Raw genomic sequence first — 23,928 nt, 5'->3', positions numbered from 1 at the left:
ATTCGGAGTGCTATCCGAATGTACGCCCCCCAACATAAGTGTACTCCCCCGTGTCCGCCCATGTTTCCGCCCCGTTTTGCCCACTTTGAAACTACGCCCATGTGTCATTCCGCATGACGCCCATAATACGCCCATATTTCCCGACTGATTGCGGTGCACAGTTTTGTACGGGATTTGCCCGAACAGGTACGGAGTCAATGCGTGGCACATGCGCGTTGCGTTCTCCACGCATGCGCAGACGCCGTAAAGACGCGATCCGAAAGTATGCGGTAAAGTACGCGTCAATCAGAATAAGGGCCTGTATTAGGTGATGCACTCTCAGAGGCGCGTTGCTAGCACCACCTGTTGGTCATGTCTACCATCATCTATTGGCACTCGCTACAATATAAATCGATAGAATCACCCGCCCCTGCAAGGAAGAGGCCGGCTCTATCTGTAGTAACATAGGGGGCTATTCTTATTCATTTGTTGCAATGTTGCGCATCTATGCATGCGCAGGCGCGTTTCTGCGCATGTGCAGATGTAGGGTGTGTGCACCCACAGCGAACTTCCGGTCCGCCGGGTGCACTCACCCTAGACGGCATGCGGGGGGCGGAGAAGGGCAGGGGGCGCTTTACCATATGGGAAAGCCCAGCATTCCATGGACATTCCCATGAGGATGCTGGGCGTTGTCATGGTAACGAGGCAGTGACGCGGGTGCAGGGGGCGGACAGCTGACATCACCGGATGTCAGCTGTCCGCCCATATCCGACTGAGCGTACACGCACATGTAAGTCTGCAACCATCGAAAGATGTGGGAGTTTACCCGGGGCATACGAATGGATGTTTACCATAAGCACCTCACCGGCAATGAGTTCCAGAATGTTACTGCTCTAATGGTGAAGAATCGTCCTTAATTCAGTAGGAATCTCTTTTCCTGGAGCCTCAGTACATGGCCGCGTGACCTAAGTATAGGCCTGTTACTGACCAATCATCTCCCAGTTCCATATGATTCCCAATCCTGTATATGAACATACCAATCATATCACCTCTCACACTCCGTGTCTCCAGTGAGATCATAGTCAGCCTGGTATAACCTATCCTTGTATTCTAGTGATTGGAGACCAGGGCTTAAAGTGGTCATGCCGAGGTGGGTGAACTCATTTCTCTATGCCACCTAATTTCCCCCCTCCCCGCCCCCCATTAGGCAGAGACAGGGCCAGTGGTAGGTTTTCGGCATCCCCCTCCAAACTAGAATGCTTGTCTGTGAGAATTACTGTGCAGGACCAATGTGGAGGTTATAATGTTCCACCTCACCATCAGAGGAGGTGGAACTCAGTTCCACCCCGTTGACCCTCACTTTAACCCCTGTTCGAGACCTTTTACTAGCTTAGTCGCCCTTCTCTGTACCTGTTCCAATTCATCTATGTCCTTTTTAAGGTGCGGTGCCCAGAACTTAACACAATATTCCAAGTGTGGTCTCACCAATGCCTTGTAAAGGGGCACTATCACATTGGCATCCCTTGTAATGTAACTGATTGATGGGCAGATCATTTTAATAGACTACAGTTCTAAGAATCAAAAGTCTCTGGGAAAAGACTAACACTCAATGTGCGCATGCCTATGTACACAGATACTGACACACAGATGCTGGCAAAAGGACAGATGCTGACACCGGAATTATTACATACAGACGCTGACACAGATCATAAAGAGAAGTATGTTATAGTGAGATGCTGCCACTGTTTGGGATGGGATAACGACTCTGCAGTGGAAGAGCGGAGGGAGGTTGGGGGGGGGGGTTTCCTTTGCAGGACAGTCCCAAACTCCTGCCCAGCAGCTTGTTGCTTCTTGCACACTGTCCCTGCATCCAACACCTGACACACTGTCTTACACACACACATCTACTTATTGTCCTTAGGTTAAGTATATATATACTGTAGGTGGAAGTTGCATCATTGCCATCCACTGTCACAGGTGTTTGCTGTGGAGGTATTATCTCTGCAGCCATTATTCAGAGAAACTGCAGCGACTAAATACACACTTCCTCAGCTCTCCAGAGTCCTGTGCACAAAGGCCACTATACAGTAAATACACAAAAATAATTAAATCTTCTTTACAAAGATGTTTTCCACTTATAATAAAACAGTTATTTCCTCAGTCATTTACCCCAACGTAACCAACCATCCCCTAACAAGAGGTGTGTGACCAGCCCCACCGGCCACAACAATCCATTTTTCAGGGGAGATGTACTGAACCGTGAAAAGTGACTACGTGGCGAGAGATAAAGCACCAGCCAATCAGCTCCTAACTGCTATGGTACAGGCTGTGTTTGATAAATGACTGTTAGGAGCTGGCTGGAAGTAATATATCTCTACAAGGCTTAGTCCCCGCATGTGGCATGCTTAGATTGTATACTAGACGTCTCCTACAAACCACAGACTTTGCCATTTGTCTACGTACCACATACGGCGATAAAGGGCAGAATAATAAATCCTGCGATCGGGAGAGGAAATCGGCGTCTGATTAATGCTTCAGAAAACACTATATAAACAGTATCGGAGGGAATGGTACTCTATGGGGCCCAGGGTAAGGTGCCAGTTTGGGGCCAATGCTGACACCTTAACACACACACACATACTGTACAGCTTGTACCTCAGGATCCGAGGGTGTCTTATAGACGGGTCACCACATCATATGGGCAGACTGGATTCTGGATATAAGATAGAAGGTCTGGAATTACTTACGCACACCCAGCCACGTCCCCCACACTGCGAGCCACGTCCCCCTCACTGCGAGCCACGTTCCCCTCACACTGCGCTGTCACCTGGAGGCCTGGCAGTGACAGACATGTCCCATCAGTGATGGAGGCAGCACAGAGGTATCATTAGTGGGAACGGCCAGGTGACAGCACAAAATAGAACTTCAAGACCAATTTACTGCGGGATTATCTTCTCCTGAATGAGGTTTATGATGAATGATGTGTTAATAAACATAATTAAAGGTTACTATTCCTCGGTTATGGCCTACTGCTCAGCAGGGTGTGACTGTGACACACAGAGAGAGGCTGGCAGCTAGCTCTGCCCTGTATACAACGGCATCAGGCAGGGCAGATGGGGGGCAGTGCCAGGCAGGGGCAATGGGGGAGAGAGTCATACAGGGCTAATGGGGGAGAGAGTCATACAGGGCAATGGGGGAGAGAGTCATACAGGGCTAATGGGGGAGAGAGTCATACAGGGCTAATGGGGGAGAGAGTCATACAGGGCTAATGGGGGAGAGAGTCATACAGGGCAATGGGGGAGAGAGTCATACAGGGCTAATGGGGGAGAGAGTCATACAGGGCTAATGGGGGAGAGAGTCATACAGGGCAATGGGGGAGAGAGTCATACAGGGCTAATGGGGGAGAGAGTCATACAGGGCAATGGGGGAGAGAGTCATACAGGGCTAATGGGGGAGAGCGTCATACAGGGCTAATGGGGGAGAGAGTCATACAGGGCAATAGGGGAGAGAGTCATACTAGGTAGATAGTGGGCAGTGTCAAGAAGGGCCAATGGGGGACCGCGTCATACAGTACAGATGGGGGCAGTGCCAGGCAGGGTAGATGGCGCAGCATCACAAAGGGACAATGGGAGACAGCGTCATACAGGGGAGATACGGGGCAGTGCCAGGCAGAGCAGAAAGGGGCAGTGTTAGGAAGTGCCAATGTTGGAGAGCATCTGACAGGAAGAGCCAAAGGGTGTCAGTGCCAGGCAGGGCAATTGGGGGTGAGAATCATACAGGGCAGATAGGGGGCAGTGCCAGGCAGGACAAATGGGGGGGGGGGGGGCAGCACTAGACAGGGCCAATGGGGGCAGCATCAGGAAGTGCTAATGGTGGCAGAGACAGGCAATGCCAATTGGGGGGGGCAGAGTCAAGAGTCATACAGGGCAGAATGGGGGCAGTGCCAGTCAGAGCTGATGGGAGGCAGAGTCAGGCAGGGCAGATGGGGGGCAGGGTCAGGCAGGGCAGATGGGAGGCAGGGTCAGGCAGGGCAGATAGGGGGCAGAATCAGGCAGGGCAGATGGGGGGGAAGGGCAGATGGGGGCAGCATCAGGCAGGGCAGATGGGAGGCAGGGTCAGGCAGGGCAGATGGGGGTCAGGCAGGGCAGATGGGGGTAGCATCAGGCAGGGCAGATGGGGGGAAGGGCAGATGGGGGCAGCATCAGGCAGGGCAGATGGGAGGCAGGATCAGGCAGGGCAGATAGGGGTAGCATCAGGCAGGGCAGATGGGGGGGGGGTCAGACACAGAAGATGGGGGCAAAGTCAGGCAGGGCAGATGGGCACACAAGGGCTAGCATAAAGTTGTGTAGCTTTCACAGTACAGATCTCTAAAACTGTTGCTTAAAACTAAATTCCCCCCCCCAACTGCTTGCAGCTCTGGCATTGCGCCTACCGCACCAGCACATATTTTCACCTGCCTCCAAACACCTGCCCCGAGACACCTGCCTCCAGGACACCTGCCTCCAAACACCTGCCCCCAGACACCGCCCCCCAGACACCTGCCCCGAGACACCAGCCTCCAAACACCTGCCCCCAGACACCAGCCTCCAGGACACCTGCCCACAGACACCAGCCCCCAGACACCAGCCCCCTGACACCAGCCTCCAAATACCTGCCCCCAGACACCAGCCCCCAGGACACCAGCCTCCAAACACCTGCCCCCAGACACCAGCCTCCAAACACCTGCCTCCAGGACACCTGCCTCCAAACACCTGCCTCCAGAACAACTGCCTACAAACACCTGCCCCCAGACACCAGCCTTCAAACACCTGCCTTGAAACACCTGCCCCCAGACAACAAACACCTGCCCCCAGGACACTTGCCTCCAATCACATGCCCCCAGGTCACCTGCTCCCAGATACCTGCCTCCAAACACCTGCCCCAAGAAACCTGCCACCAGACACCTGCCTCCAAACACTTGCCCCCCCCCCCCAGACACGTTCCCATAGACATCTGCCTAAAGACACCTGCCTCCAAACAACTTTCCCTAGACACCTGCCTTCATACAACTGCCCCCAGACAACTTCCCCCAGACACCTGCCCCCAGACACCTACTGCCAAACACCTGCCCCCAGGACACCTGCCTACAAACACCTGCCCCCAGACACCTGCCTCCAATCACATGCCCCCAGGACACTTGCCTCCAATCACATGCCCCAAGGACACGGACACCTGCTCCCAGACACCTGCCTCCAAACACCTGCCACCAGACAACTGCCTCCAAAGACTTGCCCCCAGACACGTTCACACAGATATCTGCCCCCAGACATCTACCTAAAGACTCCTGCCTCCAAACAACTTCCCCTAGACACCTGCCTTCAAACACCTGCCCCCAGACAACTTCCCCTAGACACCTGCCCCCAGAACCTGACCCCAGACACCTACTGCCAGACACCTTCCCCCAGACACCTGCCTCCAAACATTTTGGCCCCAGACACCTGCCACCGGAGACCTGCCCCCAAACACCTGCCCCCAGACACCTGCCTCCAAACACCTGCCCCCAGACAACTTCCCACAGACACCTGCCCCCAGACACCTACTGCCAAACACCTGCCCCCAGGATACCTGCCTACAAACACCTGCCCCCAGACACCAGCCTCCAAACACCTGCCCCCAGACACCTGCCTCCAATCACATGCCCCCAGGACACCTGCTCCCAGACACCTGCCTCCAAACACCTGCCCCCAGGACACTTGCCTCCAATCACATGCCCCAAGGACACCTGCTCCTAGACACCTGCCTCCAAACACCTGCCACCAGACAACTGCCTCCAAACACTTTCCCCCAGACAAGTTCCCACAGACATCTGCCCCCAGACATCTGCCTAAAGACACCTGCCTCCAAACAACTTCCCCTAGACACCTGACTTCAAACACCTGCCCCCAGACAACTTCCCCCAGACACCTGCCCCCAGAAACCTGACCCCAGACACCTACTGCCAAACACCTGCCTTCAAACACCAGCCTCCAGGACACCTGCCTACAAACACCTGCCCCCAGACACCAGCCTCCAAACACCTGCCTTGAAACACCTGCCTCCAATCACATGCCCCCAGGACACCTGCTCCCAGACACCTGCCTCCAAACACCTGCCCCCAGGACACTTGCCTCCAATCACATGCCCCAGGACACCTGCTCCCAGACACCTCCCTCCAAACACCTGTCCCCAGACACCTGCTTTCAAACACCTGCCACCAGACACCTCCCCAGGACATATGCCACCAAACACCTGTGCCCAGACACCTGCCCCTGACCATCTGCCTCAAAACACCTCCCCCCAGACACCTGCCCCCAGACACCTGCCTCCAAACACCTGCCCCTGGAACCTAGCCCAAGATACCTGCCATAAACACCTGCCTCCAAACACCAGCCAGCAGACACTTCCCCCAGACACCAGCCTCCTAACACCTGTCTCCTGACACCTGCTCCCAGAGACCTGCCCCCAGACACCAGCCCCCAAAACCCCTGTCCTCAAACACCTGCCTCCAGACACCTGCCTCCAAACACCTGCCCCTGGAACCTAGCCCAAGATACCTGCCATAAACAGCTGCCTCCAAACACCAGCCAGCAGACACCTTCCCCCAGACACCTACCTCCCACCTAGTCTCCAGACACCTGCTTCCAAACACCTGCCCCAGACACTGGCCCCCAGATACCTGCCTCCAAACACCTACCCCCAGACACCTGCCTCCAAACACCTGCCCCAGACACCTGCCTCCAAACACATGCCCCCAAACACCAGCCAACAGACACTTGCCCCCAGAAAACTGCTTCCAAACACCTGCCCCCAAACACCAGCCAACAGACACCTTCCCCAGACACCAGCCTCAAAACACCTGCTCCCAGACACCTTCCCCAGACATCTCACCCCAGAAACTTGTCCCAGACAACTGCCTCCAAACACCTGCCCCCAGACACAGCCCCTCATACACCTGCTCCCAGACACCTAGCTCCCACCTAGTCCCCAGACACCTGCTTCCAAACGCCTGCCTTAGACACTTGCTTCCAAGAACCTGCCCCCAGACACCTGACTCCAGACATCTGCCACCAGACAACTTCCCCCAGACACCTACCGCCAAACACCAGCCCCCAGACATCTGCCCACAAACACCTGCCCCCAGGATCCCTGCTCCCAGTTACCTGCCTCCAGACACCTCCCTCCAAACACCTACATTTGCTCTTTTCTAGTCCAGTCCTCTGGAACTGCACCTGTATCTAGTGACTGGTTGAATAAATCTGTTAATGGCGCTACCAACACATATTTTAGTTTTTTTATTATCCTTGGTCTGGCCCCATTGATTTATCCACTTTCAGTCTTGAAAGTTCTGTTAGGACTTTCTCCCTAGTAAATGTACTTCCATCAGGGGCAAACGCAGGATTTTCAGAAGGGGGTTTCCAGAGGGGCGGAGCAAAGCACGGAGATGGACACTTAGGTGACCCAGTATATGCCAGGTCAGTTAAAGTATTATAGATAGACCAAATGTATATAAATAATAATAAAAACATATATAATATATATATATATATATATATATATATATATATATATATATTTCCAATGTCGCCCGGCACTCCACGGAGTATAACATGTAGTAATTACCCGGTGCCTTCCTCTCTGGACCCGTGGGACCCGATATGTAAAGGATATAGATCAGGCGGCACTCTCGGAGTTTGGTGAAATATCAAACGTGGTTTATTTCTCCAACATGTTTCGGGCCATTGCCCGTCCTCAGGGACGGGCAATGGCCCGAAACATGTTGGAGAAATAAACTACGTTTGATATTTCACCAAACTCTGAGAGTGCCGCCTGATCTATATCCTTTATATATATATATATATATATATATATATATATATATACATACATATATAGCAGTGTAACGTCCGGCACTCCCCGCTTCTTGTGAGTCTCCTGTGCCCGGGTGCCTTCCCTTGTGGTGTACTCACCACCAATACAATATAGGAATAATCGGCGTCACTCCGGGACTTGTTGAAGAATCAGTGAAAATGTATTCCTCCTTTACGGTCTACGCCGTTTCGGGATAAACCCTTCGTCAGGACCAGAAGTTTGCACTTGTTTTATACTTCTGGTCCTGACGAAGGGTTTATCCCGAAACGGCGTAGACCGTAAAGGAGGAATACATTTTCACTAATTCTTCACCGAGTCCCGGAGTGACGCCCATTATTCCTATATTATATATATATATATATATATATATATATACATACATACATACATACAGGGGCGTCAACAGCAGTGTAGACCCCTGGGCATAGCAATGTATTGGGGCCCCTACCAATCCTCCAGCGGTAGGGGTGGTGGAAGCTTTGATGTCCCGTGGGTGGTAGGGGGTATTCTATCAACCGCTCAGCATGTAGGGCCTGGATCAGTAATTTCCACTAATTACCCCTTTACTGCACAGATGGTTGGAGATGGGGTGGGAGAAGGGGGCATTGGGCTGAATGCAGGGGCCCTTATACATAACTTCCAGGGTAGTAGAGGATGTTTAATATGCAGAGGAGGGGTGTATAGTGGAGTGGGCTTATTATTCATAATTTTCTGGTGGGAGGACAGCTTGCTTGACTGCAGATATCTCCAGTTCCCATAAATAGATTTCTTAGATAATGGAATTAAAAACTGGAGAATCCCACCTACCAAATGGTATTGGGGACTAGGGGATCAGAGTTCAGGAGGCAGAGCAATCTGCCAACAAGAATATAAAACTACATACCAGGTGTGTGGAGCTGGAGCAGTAACCTGATGCTTGAAGGCTGATATCTCTGGTTCTGGGAACAGTAGAGACAAGCTACTAGTTTCTAGGGGGAGAGTCCCAGCTTTTGGAATATACCCTCAGGAAAACTCTAAGTCAGACAAAACCTGAAATATCTGACTGGGAAGAGCAATTAACAGGCTTGGATGGGGACCACTGCTTTGAAGTCAGATATCTCCAGTTCCCAAAAGCTGATTTTTAAAATTCTTGTACCCATGGAAAGAGGGGACCCTCAGCTTTCAGGCTAGGGCCCTTAGACTCCTGGGGGGGGGTTCTGGGTACTCAGAACCCCCCCTGCGTGCGCTACTGTCCATCTAGCTTATTTTTATGAATGTCCTTGCAACTTACCTGTGGTCCCTTCCCTTCTCCTTCTATAGTGAATACGAAGCAAAAGTAATTTAGATGATCTGCAATTGCCTTGTCTCCCTCCACCAAATTCTCAGTGTCTGTCCGCAGTCTTATTATTAGAGGATGTTTAGTAGAGGATGTTTAATATGCAGAGGAGGGGTGTATAGTGGAGTGGGCTTATTATTCATAATTTTTTGGTGGGAGGACAGCTTGCTTGACTGCAGATATCTCCAGTTCCCATAAATAGATTTCTTAGATTCTTAGATAATGGAATTAAAAACTGGAGAATCCCACCTACCAAATGGTATTGGGGACTAGGGGATCAGAGTTCAGGAGGCAGAGCAATCTGCCAACAAGAATATAAAACTACATACCAGGTGTGTGGAGCTGGAGCAGTAACCTGATGCTTGAAGGCTGATATCTCTGGTTCTGGGAACAGTAGAGACAAGCTACTAGTTTCTAGGGGGAGAGTCCCAGCTTTTGGAATATACCCTCAGGAAAACTCTAAGTCAGACAAAACCTGAAATATCTGACTGGGAAGAGCAATTAACAGGCTTGGATGGGGACCACTGCTTTGAAGTCAGATATCTCCAGTTCCCAAGAGCTGATTTTTAAAATTCTTGTACCCATGGAAAGAGGGGACCCTCAGCTTTCAGGCTAGGGCCCTTAGACTCCTGGGGGGGGGGGGTTTCTGGGTACTCAGAACCCCCCCTGCGTGCGCTACTGTCCATCTAGCTTATTTTTATGAATGTCCTTGCAACTTACCTGTGGTCCCTTCCCTTCTCCTTCTATAGTGAATACGGAGCAAAAGTAATTTAGATGATCTGCAATTGCCTTGTCTCCCTCCACCAAATTCTCAGTGTCTGTCCGCAGTCTTATTATTCCTCCATTTGATTTGCTTCCTTTATCTACTGACTGGGCCATTTTCTCCTCAGCTTGTGCCTTGGCACGCCTGATCACTTTCTTAGCTTCCTTGCGTCTGGCAAGATACACTTCTATGTCATTATTTTGAGTCTGGTTGTATGTCCTAAAGGCCATCTTCAGCCACAGCCCCATCCCCTTCCTCAGCCACAGCCCCATCACCTTCCTCAGCCACAACCCCATCACCATCCTCAGCCCCATCACCTTCCTCAGCCCCATCACCTTCCTCAGCCACAGCAATATCCCCTTCCTCAGCCACAGCCCCATCACCTTCCTCAGCCACAGCCCCATCACCTTCCTCAGCCACAGCCCCATCACCTTCATCAGCTCAATCACCTTCCTCAGCCACAGCCCCATCACCTTCCTCAGCCACATCACTATTCCCATCCACAACCAAAGCCACATCACCTTCCTCAGCCACAGCCCCATCACCATCCTCAGCCCCATCACCTTCCTCAGTAACAACCCCATCACCTTCCTCAGCCACATCACTATTCCCATACTCAGCCACAGCCCCATCACCTTCCTCAGTCACAGCCCCCATCACCTTCCTCAGCCACAGCCCCATCACCATCCTCAGCCCATCACCTTCCTTAGTCACAGCCCCATCACCTTCCTCAGACCCATCACCTTCCTCAGCCACAGCCCCATCACCCTTCTCAGCCACAGCTCCATCACCTTGCTCAGCCACAGCCCCATCACCTTCCTCAGCCACAGCCCCAACACCTTCCTCAGCCCCATCACCATCCTCAGCCACAGCCCCATCACCTTCATCAGCCACAGCCCCATCACCATCCTCAGCCACAGCCCCATCACCTTCCTCAGCCACAGCCCCATCACCTTCATCAGCCACAGCCCCATCACCTTCATCAGCCACAGCCCCATCACCATCCTCAGCCACAGCCCCATCACCTTCCTCAGCCACAGTCCCATCACCTTCCTCAGCCACAGCCCCATCACCTTCCTCAGCCCCATCACCTTCCTCAGCCCCATCACCATCCTCAGCCCCATCACCTTCCTCAGCCCCATCACCTTCCTCAGTCACATCCCCATCACCTTCCTCAGCCACAGCCCCATCCCCTTCCTCATCCACAGCCCCATCACCTTCCTCAGCCACAGCCCCATCACCTTCCCCAGCCACAGCCCCAACACCTTCCTCAGCCCCATCACCTTCCTCAGCCACAGCCCCATCACCTTCCTCAGCCCCATCACCATACTCAGCCACAGCCCCATCATCTTCCTCAGCCACAGCCCCATCACCTTCCTCAGCCACAGCACCATCACCTTCCTCAGCCACAGCCCCATCACCATCCTCAGCCCCATCACCTTCCTCAGCCCCATAACCTTCCTCAGTCACAGCCCCATCACCTTCCTCAGCCACAACCCCATCACCTTCCTCAGCCACAGCCCCATCTCCTTCATCAGCTCCATCACCTTCCTCAGCCACAGCCCCATCACCTTCCTCATCCACAGCCCCATCACCTTCCTCAGCTCCATCACCATCCTCAGCCACAGCCCCATCACCTTCCTCAGCCACAGCCCCAACACCTTCCTCAGCCCCATCACCTTCCTCAGCCACAGCCCCATCACCTTCCTCAGCCCCATCACCATACTCAGCCACAGCCCCATCATCTTCCTCAGCCACAGCCCCATCACCTTCCTCAGCCACAGCCCCATCACCTTCCTCAGCCACAGCCCCATCACCATCCTCAGCCCCATCACCTTCCTCAGCCCCATAACCTTCCTCAGTCACAGCCCCATCACCTTCCTCAGCCACAACCCCATCACCATCCTCAGCCACAGCCCCATCACCTTCCTCAGCCACAGCCCCATCACCTTCATCAGCTCCATCACCTTCCTCAGCCACAGCCCCATCACCTTCCTCAGCGACATCACTATTCCCATCCTCAACCAAAGCCACATCACCTTCCTCAGTCACAGCCCCATCACCATCCACAGCCCCATCACCATCCTCAGCCCCATCACCTTCCTCAGTCACAACCCCATCACCTTCCTCAGCCACAGCCGCATCACCTTTCTCAGCCACAGCCCCATCACCTTCCTCAGTCACAGCCCCATCACCTTCCTCAGTCACAGCCCCATCACCTTCCTCAGCCACAGCCCCATCACCTTCCTCAGTCACAGCCGCATCACCTTCCTCAGTCACAGCCCCATCACCTTCCTCAGTCACAGCCCCATCACCTTCCTCAGCCACAGCCCCATCACCTTTCTCAGCCACAGCCCCATCACCTTCCTCAGTCACAGCCCCATCACCTTCCTCAGTCACAGCCCCATCACCTTCCTCAGCCACAGCCACATCACCTTCCTCAGCCACAGCCCCATCACCTTCCTCAGTCACAGCCCCATCACCTTCCTCAGCCACAGCCCCATCACCTTCCTCAGTCACAGCCGCATCACCTTCCTCAGTCACAGCCCCATCACCTTCCTCAGTCACAGCCCCATCACCTTCCTCAGCCACAGCCCCATCACCTTTCTCAGCCACAGCCACATCACCTTCCACCACAACCCCATCACTTTCCTCAGCCACAGCCACATCACCTTCCACCACAGCCCCATCACCTTTCTCAGCCACAGCCACATCACCTTCCACCACAACCCCATCACCTTCCTCAGCCACAGCCACATCACCTTCCACCACAGCCTGATTCTGCACAGATGGGGACGATAGTCTGTAATGTGATCTATGATGTCACACCACTGCGATGTTGACTATAGATTCACACCCAGCCGTGCCCGCATCTGAGAAGATCCGAGTGTTGGCGAGGCCAAGCTACAAATGTAGGGGCAAATGTAGGATTTGCAAGGGGGGGGTTTCCAGAGAGGGGTGGAGAGTATGTAATAATAATAAATGATGATGGGGAGGGTTGTGGAACACCCCGCCACCTACAGCTACTAATCGCATACTGTAAGCACTAACATATGTCATCAGTAACACAAAGGGAAGCTCTCCCGATAAGAGCTGCTCTTTGCAATGGCTGCCAGTCACTGGACTTCTGGGTTTATAACTGGGAGTCTATTTGCGCATGTTCAGAGTGAAGTGGCAGCATGCGGGGGACAGGTCCCATAGGCTTCTGTGGAGTAACACCCAGGGGCGGATTTAGGGGTCAGGTCACCCCTAGGCACGGCATTTTTGGCCACCCCCCCCCCATTGGGGTGTGCAACCGAGTCCAGCAGTGCCGGCCCTGTATGTGTGTATATATATATATATATATATATATATATATATATATATATATATACACACATTCATACACGTTCATAAATATATATAATATAGTTGTATATATTTCATTCAAATTTACCTGTAGCCCACCGGGAGTTGGAGGATTAACTTTATTAGCAGTGTGTCAGTGACAGCCAAGTCTCTCTCTCACACTGACTGACCATGACGTGACCGACTGAGTAGTGCAGGCCAGGGACAGGCGCGCCACTCGGCTCAGCTGGTGTACCCGCCCACTGGATACACATAGTAGCCAATGGGCGCCGGCGGCAGTGAGCCTGACTGAGCCCTCAGCGGCGCACAGCCATTCAACTCACCCAGCAAGTGGAGCCGTCCCGGAACGAAGCAATGTAATGTGCATGGCAGAGCGGGTGGGTAGCGGCAGGTGACAAGCGGCACTGCTGCCGACATATGATGATATGTCACTCACGCTGCCCACCCGCTCTGCCATGCTGCTATTAATTTAGCAGAATGTCAGCCTGCCATGCCGCCCATAAATGGTGCCGCCCTGAGGCCCGTGCCTCATGGGCCTAGGCACAAATCCAGCCCTGGTAACACCAGCTTCTGCTGTCACTAGGCATTGGGGGAGCAAGAGCCCAAAATTGTTGGCAAATGAGCTGAAATCTTTCAGTATATCCGCAATATCCGCAGCCTTCCTTCTTGTCTTCGGCACTGGGATTTCCAATGTCAGTTTCGCTATGGCTATGGCAAGCGCTGTCCGTGCAGGGGTGCAGCCCACATACTAGTATCCTCATATACAGCACCACACCAGGAGGAACCTTTCTGCTGAGCCATTGTTTCTGCCTGATCCCTATGTTATTATAAACTGACTTTTATTTGTAGCAAATGATGTTTATTGTATACATAGTCATACTGCAAGCGTTGTCACATAAACTTACTACCAAAGCCTTTGTTGATGCATCACACCTGGCCCACACAGTCTGACAGGAATCCGGGCCTAGCCGCCCTGGGGCGACTGTCAGGAGGCTGGATCGCTCACATCCGTCATCAGCTGAACAAGAACATTTCATCAGGATGTTTTATGAGGGTATTAGTGACTGATCCACCGTCCACCCGGTCCTGACGTGTGACGCGTGTTTCTCAAACCAAATGAAACCAACGCATTTCCGTGCCTTAGTCTGTACTTAAATCCAGCTTCTGTGGAAACGTTTTGTTGCTTTGCAGAAATGAAGGTGAAATTGTGATTTATTACTTTGTGCAACTATAAATTTTGAGGCCCCCTGACCAAAAATGTTTCTGGGGTTATGTGACGGGGTGAGTGCGGGTTTAGGTGACGGGGTGAGTGCGGGGGTTATGTGACGGGGTGAGTGCGGGGTTATGTGACGGGGTGAATGCGGGGTCAGGTGACGGGGTGAGTGCGGGGTCAGGTGACGGGGTGAGTGCAAGGTTAGGTGACGGGGTAAGTGCGGGGTTAGGTGACGGGGTGAGTGCGGGGTTAGGTGACGGGGTGAGTGCGGGGTCAGGTGACGTGTTGAGTGCAAGGTTAGGTGACGGGGTAAGTGCGGGGTCAGGTGACGGGGTGAGTGCGGGGTCAGGTGACGGGGAGAGTGCGGGGTCAGGTGACGGGGTGAGTGCGGGGTCAGGTGACGGGGTGAGTGCGGGGTCAGGTGACGGGGTGAGTGCGGGGTCAGGTGACGGGGTGAGTGCAAGGTTAGGTGACGGGGTAAGTGCGGGGTCAGGTGACGGGGTGAGTGCGGGGTCAGGTGACGGGGAGAGTGCGGGGTCAGGTGACGGGGTGAGTGCGGGGTCAGGTGACGGGGTGAGTGCGGGGTCAGGTGACGGGGTGAGTGCGGGGTCAGGTGACGGGGAGAGTGCGGGGTCAGGTGACGGGGTGAGTGCGGGGTCAGGTGACGGGGTGAGTGCGGGGTCAGGTGACGGGGTGAGTGCGGGGTCAGGTGACGGGGTGAGTGCGGGGTCAGGTGACGGGGTGAGTGCGGGGTCAGGTGACAGGGTGAGTGCGGGGGTCAGGTGACAGGGTGAGTGCGGGGTCAGGTGACATGGTGAGTGCGGGGTCAGGTGACAGGGTGAGTGTGGGGTTATACTAGTACACTCTGAGCATGAGGAATTGGCACTGAGCCAGCAGTGTGGACTCTCGCCCTCACTTGTCAGTCAGCAGAGACTTCAGTGATTTATGGCCGAGGTCTTCCCTGTGATTCCTCCGTACACAGGGCGAATCCGGCACTAATTAAGTCCCAGCATCTGAATGCAGCGCGGGTAATTGCAGATTCCCAAATCCCATAATAAGCCGATTCAGTCAGAGCAGTATAAGTGGACAAACTGGTCGGACAGGGGAGGGAGAGGAAGCTGGAATGGTTTCTAATAAAATGGGGATTTTATGTCTTGACAGAAATAACATAACTTGTAACTACCTTCAAAACAGAGATCCTATAATTGGGCATTGTCTCATAACACAGCCCCTTAGAATTAGGAGCAAATATAGTGCCTCATTCAGTATGAGCGACACATTCGCAGCCGGCTGATATTGCTCAGATATAGCTGTTGTTGTTTGTACTTCCCACACCACAGCAGAGAGGCAGGTGGTTCCAAGACCCCAACTCAATAAATGACAATTTGGACAAGGTACCACATAGACTGGATAGAATAGAGTCTGGTTCTTTATTTGTAGCAGGTAGAGAGAATACCAGGATAACAGCTTGGCCATTCTTCAGTTATAGCAATGGGGAGTTTTTCAGCAGGGAACACACAGGCTTCACAATAAGGGTGCACTCCAGAGAACTCCTAGCGTAATCCCCACATTCCCCCAGCTGCTAAAAGGCAGTGGGAACACTGACCCTCTGATCTTTACAAACATGTAACAGGAAGAAAGAGGTGTTGTTAATTAGAAAGTAATGCATAATACATCTTAGGAAATCCCGGACTGCATCTCTCAAGCCCTGCTGCTGCTGCTGCTCTAAATTCTGGACTGGATCTTCCACATTCACCTCATGTGGAAGTATTCTGTCCCTGCCACACTCCTCCACCCTTCAAACACACTGGTGAAGCTAGAAGTTTTCAGACGAGCTCTCAGCTTCGCCCACCTCAACTTGTGTCATCTGCCTGGGTACACAGCCCTCCATCACTTTCCAGAAGTTGCCCAACTCACCCTCTTCCCCCTCCCCTAACTTCACCATACGTTTGCTTGGAGGTTTAGGACCTACAAACCTCCTGGAAAGGGCATTGAGGTGCTGTTTCCCCGGTTGGTGCCTCACCTCAAACTTAAATGGCTACAAGGCCAAAAACCAACAGTTCACATGAGCATTCACCTCTTTATTTGTATGTATCCACTGTAAGGGTGCATGGTCTGTGACCAACAAAAACTCTTGTCCCAATAAATAATACTTCAATGACTCTACTGCCCACTTATTGGCTACTCCTGCTTTACAGTTGAGTACTTGCGCTCTCAATAATTTACAGCTAAGGTAGAGGCTGGGCTTCTCCTCTCCATCTACCTCCTGGGAAAGGACTGCGCCTAATCCTGTCCTAGAGGCCTCAGTCTGCAACACAAATTGTTTCCTAAAGTCAGGAGCTTGATAGACCGGCTCGGCACACAAATCTCATCTTAAATCCGGCCAAGCAGTTTCCACTGGTCTAGACCACGTAATCTTGTCTGGAGACTGTTTCTTAAGACCCTCGGTTAGTGGAGCCGCTCTAGTGGCAAAATCTGGAATGAACCTGCGATAAAATCCCACCATGCCAAGAAATTTGAGTTTCCAAGAGTTCTGACTTACATTTAGGTTTAGACCAGGTGAGGACTGCTTCTACCTTACTAGGCTGAGGTTTAACCTGTCCTCTGCCCACAATGTACCCCAAATTTTTGGCCTCAATCATACCAATGGCACAGTTCTCAGGGTTGGCGGTAAAGCCGTGTGCCCGTAGAGACTGTAAGACATCTTCTATTTTGGTAGGTGTAACAATGTCATCTAAATATGCAGCCGCATACTCCCTGTGGGGCCACAGCAATTTAGTCATACCTCTCTGGAAGGTTGCTGGGGCCCTATGTATTCCAAATGGGAGCACCTGGCGTAGTATGCGGCGTAGAAACTGTAGTCTGTGAAGTATTACCTGCCTGGGACCTGGCGTACTTCTCAAGGCGAGCTGCTGCTGCGGTATTGCCTGTCTTACCCATTGTAGCAAATCTTGTGCTGCTGCTGGGGATGTCACACACGTATAGCTTTTTGCAAAAATACCAAGGGAAGCACTTCCTAACTCATACCCGCAAGTCAAAAGAGAGACAATAAGAAAAAAACAGATTTCCAACCGCAGTTATTTTACCGCGCTGCTCCAAAACTGGAGTGCACCTACTCACCCCCACTGTTCACCACCACCGTACTGGTTCACTGTCCCAGGTACTATCACGATTGCCACACTGTTGTTATAATTATTGAACACACACCATGTTACAGTGTATTCAACTGCTTCAACTGCTGGCCTCCTGTAGATCCTGGTCCTCATGCACCAATGCCCAGCATATACACACTGATAGCTGCCTCCGTCTTACAGCTTGGACTGACGTCTTCTCTAGTGTACCTGCTGGCTGCACACCGCTTTTAGACGCCCTGGAGCCGCGGTGTGGTCTATTACAGCATCTTCATACTTGTATGCTGCTGCCGGCAGTACACCAATCACCGTGGTGGTAACACTCGGCGTTATTGCCCTGCTTCAGCTTCTGGCCACGCACAGACCCTTGATGCTTGCTTGTATTATGCCTCGCACCTCCGGCAGCCGCCGTCTGTGGATACCGTGCCCGCTTATCCTCTGCACTCGGCAATAACACGCCATTCCCTGGGTGCTCTGTATGACGTAGTGGAGCCCGCACCGGAATCTTCTAATGTACACGCCGCCCGCTTGTTCCACGACGCGGCAGTATCAGCATCGGCGTCCACGCTCAGCCTCGCCGGAAACTGCGTCACGCTGCTGGGCACATCCTGCCGTCAATCACCGCACGGATGTCTTAGCCGGGGGGAGCAGAACACACTCCTCACTCCTGCACGTCCGTGGCCACGCCTTCCTTAGTAGCTTCTTTTAACGGAATCTGCCAATAACCTTTTGTCAAATACAGTGTATTGAGATATGGACTATTGGCTAAATTTTGTAACCAACTCATTCACCCGGGGCATAGGATAAGAATCAAATTGGGACACTTGATTTAGTTTACTGAAGTCATTGCAGAACCTTAAAGCACCTGAAGGCTTAGGTAGTAAAACAATTGGATTATTCCACTTGATGGGTGATTCCTCTATGACCCCTAGGCGTAACATCTCTTGCACCTCCTGCTTTACCGCTGCCCGCTTCGCCTTGGGTATGCGATAGGGCCTTTGTTTACTTATCACCCTGGTTGGATTCATATCACCATGGTGGATACACTGTAATACCAATTAAATATTATGCCACACACCGTAATACCTATTATATATTATGCCACACACTGTAATACCTGTTACACAATATACCACACAATGTAATGCCTATTACATATTATACAGCACACCGTAATACCTATTACATATCATACCACGCTCAGTTTCCCGCTGACAGCATTTTATGGCCCACACACAAAAATGCCCCTTACAAATGCTGCCCCACAGTAAGGTTTCTATTCCATACATTAATGACATCTTTTTTTCTTCACACACACCTCCAGGCCTGGTGACAGCAGAGGAGGTGGGTTGGAATATTACTATCCCAATCCATCACATACACAGTTCTTCCACAGGTTCCATCACTCACATTCACATCATTTAAAGTACATTCCATCAGAACTTACACTCCTTTCTCGCTGCGTGTTGCAGCTATCTATCGCCCACCTGGGCAACCAACACGATTTCTGGAAGATTTTTCTGCCTGGCTCCCTCGCTTCCTTTCCTCTGACTTCTCAACCATCATCATGGGTAACTTCAACATTGCTATCGATAGCCCAAAATCTGCTGCTCATGCCTCCAAACTACTCTCTCAGCTTCTCCCAATGGACTGACTCCTCTACTCATCGGGAGGGCCACTGCCTTGATCTTGTACTCCTTTCACTCTTTCAGATCACAACCTTATCACCTGCATTCTGCCCTCTAGTACTTCAAACTCAAAAACACTGAAATCCCATAATCCACCTCAAGCCGGCAGAAATATTAATGATATTAATTTTCAAGTACTCTCAATGAAACGACAGCTTGCTCCTATTTCTGCATTCACTACTCCTGAGATGGCGGTATCACACCTGAACCTAACTCTTAAAACAGCCCTGGATGAAGTGGCTCCAGTTACCCACCACACTCCACGTAGGCCTAGACGCCAACCGTGGCACTCTAAATTAACGGGACACCTACAAAATCTCTCATGGAATCTTGAACATAAATGGTACAAATCTCACAGTCCAATGGATTTCCCCACATATAAGACTATCTACCAGTCCTATAGTTATGCCCTGGATACTGCCAAAAAAACATATTTCCAAACTCTCATTTCTGCTCAAGCCTCTAACCCTAAATGTATTTTTAATACATTTAAATCCCTTCTCATCCCTCCCTCACCTGATCCACCAGCCACTATCCATGCACAAGATCTTGCTTCCTACTTCAGGGATAAGATTGACAAGATCAGAGATGAATTGGTATCCTCCAACTCAGATCTGCTCAATTCCATACCTGAGCCCTTTGACGCATTTACTTAATTTGTTCCCACGAATGAAGATGAAGTATCTGCCCTTTTCTCTTCCTCCCACTCTACTACCTCTCCTCTTGACCCTATACCCTCACAAATAAGTAAATCTCTGTCTCCTGTGCTCATCCCAACCTCAACTAAAATCTGTAACCTCTCTTTCTCTATTGGTGACTTTCCTTCATTGTTCAAACACCCAGTTATTACTCCGATTCAGAAAAGACAGAATTCTGATCCAAGCTCCCTCTCAAACTACCGTCCCATCTCTCAACTTCCATGCACCTCCAAACTACTTGAAAGTCTTGCCTACACTCACCTCACACACTTTCTTAACTCGCACAACTTACTGGACCCGCTTCAGTCAGGCTTTCGTTCCCATCACTCCACAGAGACAGCACTGACTAAAGTTGTGTATGATCTGGTCACTTGTAAGTCTAAAGGCCACTATTCATTACTAATTCTTCTAGATCTCTCTGCTGCTTTTGACACTCTTGACCACACACTTCTCATACAAATACTACAATCCTTAGGTCTAAAAGACACAGCCCTCTCTTGGTTCTCATCCTACCTATCTAACCGCTCCTTTAGTGTTTGTTTCTCTGATTCTATCTCCTCCTCGCTACCTCTATCAGTTGGAGTACCTCAGGGTTCAGTTTTAGGTCCCCTGCTTTTCTCAATCTATACCTCATCTCTTGGCAAACCAATCAGCTCTTTTGGATTTCAGTATCACTTGTATATGGACGATACTCAGCTCTACCTATCCTTCCCGGACCTGTCCCCATCTGTATGCAGATGAAACCCAGCTCTACCTATCCTCCCCGGACCGGTCCCCATCTGTATGCGGATGATACTCAGCTCTACCTATCCTCCCAGGACCTGTCCCCATCTGTATGCGGATGATACTCAGCTCTACCTATCCTCCCCGGACCTGTCCCCATCTGTATGCGGATGGTACTCAGCTCTACTTATCATCCCGGACCTGTCCCCATCTGTATGCGGATGATACTCAGCTCTACCTATCCTCCCCGGACCTGTCCCCATCTGTATGCGGATGATACTCAGCTTTACCTATCCTCCCCGGACCTGTCCCCATCTGTATGCAGATGATACTCAGCTTTACCTATCCTCCCCGGACCTGTCCCCATCTGTATGCAGATGATACTCAGCTCTACCTATCCTCCCCGGACCTGTCCCCATCTGTATGCAGATGATACTCAGCTCTACCTATCCTCCCCGGACCTGTCCCCATATGTATGCGGATGATACTCAGCTCTACCTATACTCCCCGGACCTGTCCCCATATGTATGCGGATGATACTCAGCTCTACCTATACTCCCCGGACCTGTCCCCATCTGTATGCAGATGATACTCAGCTCTACCTATCCTCCCCGGACCTGTCCCCATCTGTATGCAGATGATACTCAGCTCTACCTATCCTCCCCGGACCTGTCCCCATCTGTATGCGGATGATACTCAGCTCTACCTATACTCCCCGGACCTGTCCCCATATGTATGCGGATGATACTCAGCTCTACCTATCCTCCCCAGACCTGTCCCCATCTGTATGCGGATGATACTCAGCTCTACCTATCCTTCCTGGACCTGTCCCCATCTGTATGCGGATGATACTCAGCTCTACCTATACTCCCCGGACCTGTCCCCATCTGTATGTGGATGATACTCAGCTCTACCTATCCTCCCCGGACCTGTCCCCATCTGTATGCGGATGATACTCAGCTCTACCTATCCTCCCCGGACCTGTCCCCATCTGTATGCGGATGATACTCAGCTCTACCTATCCTCCCCGGACCTGTCCCCATCTGTATGTGGATGATACTCAGCTCTACCTATCCTCCCCGGACCTGTCCCCATCTGTATGCGGATGATACTCAGCTCTACCTATCCTCCCCGGACCTGTCCCCATCTGTATGCGGATGATACTCAGCTCTACCTATCCTCCCCGGACCTGTCCCCATCTGTATTGAGCCGTGTCTCTGATGCCTTTCTGCGGTTTCATTCTGGATGTCATCTCGCCACCTCAAACTTAATATCTCAAAAACAGAATTCATTATATTTCCGCCAATAAATAGTAGTTACCAACCTGATATCTCTATTGCTGTTGAGAAGATGACAATCACTCCTACCTCTCAAGCTCGCTGCCTAGGTGTTATCCTTTACCCTGAGCTTTCCTTTGTTCCCCACATTCAATCGGTCTCAAAATCATGCCACATGCACCTACTTACATACAAAGCCGTTACTCCGACTACACCGATTTATAGGTCTTCGCTTATCTCAAAATATACCCCCACTGACCTCTCCGCTCTGCACAAGATCTGCGTCTCTCATCCACACTCATTACTTGCTCCCACTTACACTTGCAGGACATTTGTCGGGCAGCACCCACCCTATGGAATCCCCTTCCACGCCCACTTAGACTCTCCTCTAGCCTCCAAACTTTCAAGCGTTCCCTGAAAACTCTCCTGTTCAGACAGCTTCTCATATTCCGGAACCCCACACAACCTCCAGCAGCATTCATATCTAATCATCCCAACAGGACTGTCTAGTAATCTGGTGGGACTGCCATGCCATGGAATTCTATCCTTATGTATTCCTCCTATTATCCCTATAGAATGTAAGCTTGCGAGCAGGGCCCTCCTACCTATATGTCTGTTTGTATCTACTCAATTTGTTTTATCACTGTTGTTTCTAATTGTAAAGCACAACGGAATATGATGCGCTATATAAGACGATGTAAATAAATAAATAAATGCACCTAAAAACATATTCAAAATTCGCCCTTACCTTAAGACACCTTACCTTAAGATACTTAAGAGATTCACCCTTACCTTAAGACACTGCATAAACTCTAATCCATGTTCTCATCATCTCACGCATTGATTATGGTAATAGTCTCCTTATTGGCCTTCCCCAATACAGACTCTCACCACTACAGTCCATCATGAATGCAGCTGCAAGGCTAATCTTCCTAGCCAGACGTTCATCGTCTGCAAAGCTACTCTGTCAGTCACTTCACTGGTTACCTGTATTCTACCATACTCAATACAAAATTATTTTACTTACACACAAAGCCATAAACCAAACTACACCAACATATATATCTTCTCTTATCTCAAAATATCATCCAACACGACCTCTATGCTCCTCACAAGATCTGCGTCTCTCATCCACACTCATTACTCGCTCCCATTCCCGACTGCAGGACTTTCTTCGGGCTGCACTCACTCTGTGGAAGACTCTCATCCAGTCTCCAAACCTATAAGTGTTCCCTAAAAACTAATCTCTTCAGGCAGCTTATCAAATTCCAGAACCAGCCACTTAACATTCATATACGGTTCCTATCCAATCACATCCGCACTGTACAGGCCACACATATCCTCTCCTATTCAATCACATCCGCACTGTACAGGCCACACATATCCTTTTCTATTCAATCACATCCCCACTGTACAGACCAAACATATCCTCTCCTATCCAATCACATCCCCACTGTACAGACCAAACATATCCTCTGTCCTATTCAATCACATCCCCACTGTACAGTCCACACATATCCTCTCCTATCCAATCACATCCCCACTGTACAGACCACACATATCCTCTCCTATCCAATCACATCCCCACTGTACAGACCACACATATCCTCTCCTATCCAATCACATCCCCACTGTACAGACCACACATATCCTCTCCTACCCAATCACATCCCCACTGTACAGACCACACATATCCTCTGTCCTATCCAATCACATCCCCACTGTACAGACCACACATATCCTCTCCTACCCAATCACATCCCCACTGTACAGGCCACACATATCCTCTGTCCTATCCAATCACATCCCCACTGTACAGACCACACATATCCTCTGTCCTATCCAATCACATCCCCACTGTACAGACCACACATATCCTCTGTCCTACCCAATCACATCCCCACTG

The 23,928-nt window shown here is 51.1% G+C and overlaps 1 protein-coding gene across 1 annotated transcript in view; it reads right to left on the bottom strand.

Annotated features, from left to right (window-relative positions):
* LOC146073525 (N-acetyllactosaminide beta-1,3-N-acetylglucosaminyltransferase 3-like) overlaps positions 1-17,209 on the bottom strand; it is a 45,993-nt gene extending 28,784 nt beyond the window's left edge. Inside the window, exons 1-4 of the mRNA XM_083180701.1 lie at positions 17,150-17,209; positions 16,423-16,543; positions 14,198-14,310; positions 12,537-12,725 (exon numbers count right to left, since the gene is read on the bottom strand). Coding sequence (XP_083036827.1) covers positions 12,537-12,725; positions 14,198-14,310; positions 16,423-16,543; positions 17,150-17,209 — 483 coding nt within the window. The remainder of the gene's footprint in view (positions 1-12,536; positions 12,726-14,197; positions 14,311-16,422; positions 16,544-17,149) is intronic.
* Between the last annotated feature and the right edge of the window lie 6,719 nt (positions 17,210-23,928).

Source organism: Crinia signifera, chromosome 4, assembly GCF_055691185.1.
Source record: "Crinia signifera chromosome 4, ASM5569118v1, whole genome shotgun sequence".
In the NCBI taxonomy this organism is placed as follows: Eukaryota; Metazoa; Chordata; class Amphibia; order Anura; family Myobatrachidae; genus Crinia; species Crinia signifera.
Note: the sequence above shows the minus strand (reverse complement) of the source record. Positions and strands in the feature narration are given on the sequence as shown.